This window comes from Cydia amplana, chromosome Z (genome assembly GCF_948474715.1).
Source record: "Cydia amplana chromosome Z, ilCydAmpl1.1, whole genome shotgun sequence".
In the NCBI taxonomy this organism is placed as follows: domain Eukaryota; kingdom Metazoa; phylum Arthropoda; class Insecta; order Lepidoptera; family Tortricidae; genus Cydia; species Cydia amplana.
This window is the reverse complement of record NC_086096.1, coordinates 39,367,752-39,374,825: the sequence shown is the minus strand read 5'-3', so window position 1 is coordinate 39,374,825 and position 7,074 is coordinate 39,367,752. Positions and strand designations below refer to the sequence as shown.

The following is a 7,074-nucleotide window of genomic DNA, read 5'->3' as shown; positions in this document are numbered from 1 at the left end:
TTGAAATTTCCCAAAACTTTTCCATAATTTTGGAACTTTTCGCTATTTGCACATGTTTATACTACAAAACAATACGGAGTGTATTTTTTGGGCAGTCGTATAATAAGCTTATAATTATTAGGGTTGTATTCCACCTGTTCAATTTCTATGTCCAATGTGTGTTCTCACATTTTGCTTGAGAGAGAGAGCGAGACGCCATGAGATCGGACAAACATATTGGACAGATGGAATACTGCCCTTAGGTACAAACAGCAACACTCCTAACTGTACATAGGTCGACTTTATTACAACAGGCATAAGGTCCACCGATGTACAGTTAACGGTGTGGGCGGTGGTACAAAGTATGTTTAGTTTAGTGTGTTGATGCAGGTACATATCAGGGGGGTGTCACTCCGCAGTTTAGGTACATTTGGCCGGCGCGCCCAGCGGACAGGCGTATGGCAGTGGGCTGCCGCTCGGCGCGCACGATACTCGTGTCACGCGGCGCTCGCGCTAAATTGAAAATACACAATGGCTTCGAAACTTACTCCGCGAGAATCAGACATGCTATTTTCGGATAAAACATGTATGTTTACATAATCAACGTTTGTAATTCCTACATATTTATCTTAAAAACAATAAATCAGTGGGTATAGGTATAAAAACTTGTCGAGTGATAACCCCGTGCCGACACTCACAGCTCGGTCATAAAACTGCGGCGCGCAAAGGAGATTCACGGTTCGTGCGCGGTTATAAGTTTCAATTTTGCTTGCAGGCGGCGATATAGGTGTAATTTTATACCTAAACCTGACTTTTGTGAAGGGGTGAATTTTCTGTACGGTAGTACTATTAGTTATTCTGTGTACATAGATAGGAGTATGGAAGCCGAACCTCCCGCTGGCCGCCGCGCCGCGCCGGCTCGCTAGAACTGCATCATCGTCTTGATGTCCTTCACGATCACGTCCAGGAAGAACCGCTGCGTCGACTGCGTCTGCAATCATACTATTATTACTAACTTGTATGGGGATAGGGCGTTTTCTAAAATATTGAAAACCTGATCCTTTCAAATCTGGACATTCTTGGGCTCAATCTACTCAGAATTGACAGCATTCTCCATCTTACCATTAAAATAGATGTCCCAAAATATCCACACCATTACGTCACGTTTAAGTGTGAACTTTTTTTTTCACTTGTATGTGCGTGACGTAGTGAAAAGTACAATTTTCATACAATTTTTTTAGCATCAGGATTGAATATCCTAGTGATTCCGAGTTAAAAATACCCAAAAACACCAGGATCTGTAACAATCAGGTTTTTAATATTTATTTTAGAAAACCCCAAAAACATCGAAGTGTTCAAAAGGGAAGCCATCACAACCGAGTTCTGAACTTTGAACCCACGGTTCTAATGGAAGGTTAAACGCGAGGAACATGACCCACCTCTGCGCAGTCGAGTAGGCTCTGCGTGAACCGCTCGCTGAAGGTGGCGGCCAGCTCCTTGCGCAGCTCTGTCGGGACTGTGCCGGGGGCGCTCTGCCAGGTGCCGTTCAGGGCGGGGGCTGGAACGGAACCACATCGTTCGCTTATTCATTATACATTCTATCGTCATAATACATTTTGGACTTCAAAATGCAACGTAAAACTTTAGCTTTAATCATAAAGCTTTTGAGAAAATTTTGGAACTTGCCTTTATTTTCGGTAAGAAAATTAGGTGTGCAGTCAGCAGCAGAGGTTGCTAAGCGGGCCTGCCGGCCTAAGGCGACGATCGCTTGCGCTTTGCTATCGAATCGCTTTGTGTCTCTCTATCACTCTTCCATATTAGTGTGACAGTCAAACGGAACGCAACTGTTCGCTACATAGCGTTATGCTTTGGTTTCCTCCGATAGCGGTGCCGTCATATAGCGGCCGTCTCCATACAAATACTACGACACCCATATTTAGCCGTATTATTTAGTATGGAGACGGCCGCTATATGACGGCACCGCTATCGGAGGAAACCAAAGCTTTAGCGATTGGCATGTTGTCTATGGGGCCAGGTGATCAAAGTGATTTTGACGCGACTTTATTGTTACGAGAATACGAGCGTGTCAAGGTAATTTCGAACACTTCGCCCGCTTAGCAATTTTTGCTGCTAACTGTACAAGCTCATTATTCAGTACTTTGTGTAGTTTTTGCTCAGAACGTGAATGAGCTACCATCCGAAGCGTTTCCTTTGCGCTATGACATGGGGTTCTTCAAGAGGCAGGTATTTAGGGTTCTCAAACGTCAGCAACGCATAAGCGGCTCCTCTGATGTCGCATTACGTAATAGTAGTTTATGTGACTGCTACATAATGAGAGGCATTAAAATACGAGTGTGGGTTTAAGAAACGAACGTTAGTGAGCTTCTTAAAAGGATCACACGAGTGTTTTAATGTCTAATTATGTACAGTTACATACACTACTTTATCTAAACACATACTTAAAACTAACTAAAAGATAAACTGTACGTCAAATGGCGGCGAATGAAAACTTTTTTCACGCATGTCACACATCCGTAGTTTTTTTAAATTCCTAGACAATAGAATGAAGTCCCTATTCTCATGTCACTCGAGATCAAATATCGTGCGGTTTTAATTAAAAAAACATACTAAATTGACGTTTCGTATCGATAACTGTTTTAATATCTATGGATACTAGAATAGAGACCCACTTGAGTTTCGACTGCTGTTCCAAATTTAAACTCATAACCTTACAAAAATCTATAACGTTACCTATGTACTCGTACATTAAAGTACAAATTTTCCTACTACCACAGATAAGAAAGTTCTCATAGTAAAATTGGTTGTAATAAAGTTTGTTATTTCCTACGGTTTCTGAACGCATTATAGAGCACTAATGAAATGTGTGTAGATAATAGTATTTTATGCAACCGTTGTTTAAGAGAGGTCAAAAAAGGCGAGTGGCGTGAGTAACAATTTGAGGCGAAGCCGAAAATTGTTAATAAAGACGCCACACATATTTTTGACTCAGTTAAACAACGTTGCATACAATACTTTTTCTACGACCAAGCACTTACTTTGAAATAAAATTGTAAATTTAACAAATATTTTTAATTCAAGAAGTAGCAAAAATGGAGGGTACGGGCAGGAAAAGAATGAATGAATGAATGAAAAAAAAAAAACATGTCTACGGTTCACTTATTTGTCAGAGATGACATTTAAAATAAGGTTGGCGACACTGTATTTCATTCAATATTTTTTAAGTGGTCATTACACGAAGTATCGTAAAATCGCCAAAAAGATACTGCGTGTATGCACACATTCTTTTTTGGGGAATAGACTAAAGACTTGTCTTGACAACTATAAGGTAGGGTTTTAAAGGTGTGTGCACGACCCTTTAAATGACAAATAAAAGTACGGGAGTAGAAAAAATGAGATAAAAGCAGAGATGGGCATCATTCGAATAAACTTTTATCGGAATAATCATTCGAATAAACAATAATTCACGATTTTTTTATTCGCGGATGATTTATTCGCGAATGATTTATTCGCGGATGATTTATTCGCGAATAATTTATCCGCGGATAAATCATCCGACCACTTTTCAAATGACGAATATCACAGTTGCCAAATCTTTCGAAACCGTGAAAAGTTTATAAGGTATTCCAATAAACAAATTATTCGTGGCAATTCATTCGACGAATAAATTATTCGCGGATGAATTATTCGACGAATAATTTATTTAAATAAGAATAATCATCCGACATTTTTATTCGTCATTCGCGATTAATTTTGTTATTTTCATTCGTTATTCGTCATTCGAATAAATTTTGCCCATCTCTGGATAAAAGTATACCGTCGGGCCGGTGCTTGGAGCACTGCGCCATCCGCCAGAGCAGGTGCAGCGCCAGGGCGGCGGCGTGCGCGCACTGCTGCAGCTGCCGGCGCAGCGCGCGCGCGCGCGCCGCCGGCTCCCCGCCATCTCCGGCCGGGAGCGACGCCCAAGTGTCTGGAAACAAAGACTGATTTGGCCAGGGGCACTGACAATCCAACCTCTGGACTGAGCTTAGGCCAATTCATTCATTAAACCGATGCTGCAAAAAATACGGGGGGACGAGGTGAGCGAATCCCGTGCCGTGATTGGTCCGTTCAAAGACACGGACCAATCACGGCACGGGATTGACTCGAAGATGGAGTAAAACTACCGTATAAGTGGCAGAGGTAGCGTTACTATGCTCAGTCTAGAGGATGTCTTGTCTGTGGGTGGTACGTACCCAGCCGGTGCAGGGTGGTGGTGAGCGCCTTGTTGTTGTGGTGCGCGTGCGACACGGAGTCTTGGAGCAGCGTCAGGACTGCCGTGTACGGCGGCAGCGGGCCGGGGGCTGCGCCGGTCAGGAACCAAGACTCCACGGTATTGCGGGTGAACGTCAGGATGTTGCAGACGATCTGATGTGTTTATATTAGGACAATATTATAATGCAATCTTACAGAAATTTCACTATTCTCACGATAAGCATAGTAAGACTTGTTTTGTGGGTACTGGAGGTTTTTATATATAACCCACGGTCCTAGTAGTGTCAGCAACTAACGTCAATAAAATGTTAATGACTTAAAATTGGAACAGAGTTGGATTTGTTTTGTTTCGTTCGATTTAACCAGAAAACTAACTCAATCATATTTTTGACAAAGATTTGTGAAGGATATATTCCAGATGATAATAGTAAAAAGTAATTGATTATTTAAGTGGTATAAGAAAGACATAGGTGCAAACACATGGTTAACTATGGATCATCGTCATGCAGTCCACTCGGTCAGAGTGTATACGGTAATAGGCGGGGGTCGGAGGCGCTGGATCCTCGGCAACAGGGCCGTCGGCAGCAGGGGAGGTACAGTACCCGGTAGTAAGTGGTGAGGTCCAGGTCCGGCGCTGTGGGCGGGCTGGAACCTCGGCAGCGGGGCCGTCGGCAGCAGGGGAGGTACAGTACCCGGTAGTAAGTGGTGAGGTCCAGGTCCGGCGCTGTGGGCGGGCTGGAACCTCGGCAGCGGGGCCGTCGGCAGCAGGGGAGGTACAGTACCCGGTAGTAAGTGGTGAGGTCCAGGTCCGGCGCTGTGGGCGCCCGCTGGAACCTCGGCAGCAGCGCGGCGAGCAGCGGGCGCGTGCGCGCGACGCGCTCGGCCGCCAGGTCGCCGGCGCCGAAGGCCGGGCAGGCGGAGCAGCGCGCCAGCACCGACGTCAGCCACTCCACCTCGGTCAGCAGGCCCGGGGCCGACGTGGGGTGGGCGGCGCTGGAGAAACATTACATTTATACTTGGTCAACCAGATCTTGACAGTAGAAAAAGGCGGCAAATTTGAAAAATGTAGGCGCGAAGGGATATCGTCCCATAGAAAATTTGAATTTCGCCCCTTTTTTTACTGACAAGATTTGGTTGACCAGCTATATATACCATCCCACACTGTTAACTACACATCGGTGGACTTTATGCCTGAGGCCATCGTTGTACAGTTAGGAGTGTTGCTGTTTGTACATACTGAAACACGCCCTTGTCGGTACAGAAAGCGCAAAATTCTAATTTTCTATGTGAAGTCAACTCTTCGCGCCTACTTTTTTTTAATTTGCCGCCTTTTTCTACTGACGAAGTCGCTGTTCCTATATATTTTTTTAATGCCGACGCGTGCACATGGATTAGTCTAACCCCTTGTTGCTTATTTATACTACTTGTCATTAACACTCCGAGTCAATAAACAGGGAGTGTAGCTCTGTTTTATTTTTTGCTGAATAATTTATTTGATATACCATCATTCATTCACAAACACCTATGTTGTTAAATATAACCCTTTTAACGGCTCTCAATGTTTTTTGCAATGAAGCTCAGATAAACAACAATCACAAAAAACCTATGAATCGAGTCCCTGAAATCTGAAAAGATGATGCATTTTTACAAAAGTCTTTTTCTACGCACTCTTCACAAAGTCATCGTGATTATGAGTAGTTTTAGTCCATCTATCAAATGATATTGCATAAAGACAATACCGTTATATACCAAGTGATATGAAATTAGGAAAAAGTCGCGCATACCGTAGGACCATGTCCATGCACTCCACGTTGGTGTAAAGGAGATGCATGATCAGATGTACGCAGCTCTCGTTCTCGCTGCCCAGGGTTGTCAGCAGCGCGTCGCAGAGCGCCAGGGCCGGGATCAGGATTTGACGATATCTAGAATGTAAAAAATATTAGTTTTTGAATGGCACTATGTCAAGCGAAATGGAGCAAACTTGTGGTATTGTTCTCACTCGTGCGTCCTAAGGCTGCTTTGTCCAATGTGCATTGCGTCTCACTCTCTCCTCAAGCAAAATGTGGGACGCAAATACACATTGGACCAAGATATTCCACAGACGGAATACAATCTTGACCTATGTCATACTTCACAAATTTTTCGGAGAATGTTGTTGAACAAATAAGATTATTTTGTCTAATTATCATACCCAAGGGTTTTGACTTATTATGGTATAAAAAATGTTCTTTCATCGATCGCTATAAAGTAGAAACTGGAGAGTGACGTAAGCCAGTCGGACTTAACTTTTAAGAAATGCTCTTTCCTATAAGTGACATGATGTCGACCTCGACCTCGACCGACGTTACCTGTCGGCCTGGTCCGGCACGAACTGCTCGCCGGGGGCGTGTATGTCGGGGTGGCTGCGCAGCACCGTGAGCTCGGCGAGGGCCTGCAGGGCTCCGAGCGCCAGCAGCGCCTCGGCGCCGGCCGCGGAGCCCGCCACGCGGGTCAGCAGCGCCATCTTCGACTCGTACAGGTAGATCACGCGGAGGGACTTCGGGTTCGGCTCCACCGCCTGTCAGTCAGTGATATTTACTTGTTTATTTCATACCGAAAGGGATTATTTTGAAGTCATGACATATATTTTGGGCATAGAACTTAAAACGAAAGAATTGACTTACTAAAAAGACGCCCTAATCGATTGATTGATAACTATTAACCGGCCTAACATAGGGACCACATAGCGATTATCTGTGTGACCGCCTCGCTGCCGCTTGCTTCGCGCTCACAAGGTTGCGCCAAAGTCTGCACCCCGACAATGTCAGAAAGGCTTACTTCGGC

General features: G+C 44.4%; 1 protein-coding gene across 1 annotated transcript in view; it reads right to left on the bottom strand.

Moving 5' to 3' along the window:
• Positions 1-893: 893 nt before the first annotated feature.
• Positions 894-7,074, bottom strand: part of LOC134660717 (nuclear pore complex protein Nup205-like) — a 45,294-nt gene continuing 39,113 nt past the window's right edge. The window contains exons 29-35 of the mRNA XM_063516499.1: positions 6,600-6,808; positions 6,036-6,173; positions 4,783-5,244; positions 4,523-4,526; positions 4,233-4,404; positions 1,419-1,537; positions 894-970 (exon numbers count right to left, since the gene is read on the bottom strand). Coding sequence (XP_063372569.1) covers positions 902-970; positions 1,419-1,537; positions 4,233-4,404; positions 4,523-4,526; positions 4,783-5,244; positions 6,036-6,173; positions 6,600-6,808 — 1,173 coding nt within the window. The 3' untranslated portion in view covers positions 894-901. The remainder of the gene's footprint in view (positions 971-1,418; positions 1,538-4,232; positions 4,405-4,522; positions 4,527-4,782; positions 5,245-6,035; positions 6,174-6,599; positions 6,809-7,074) is intronic.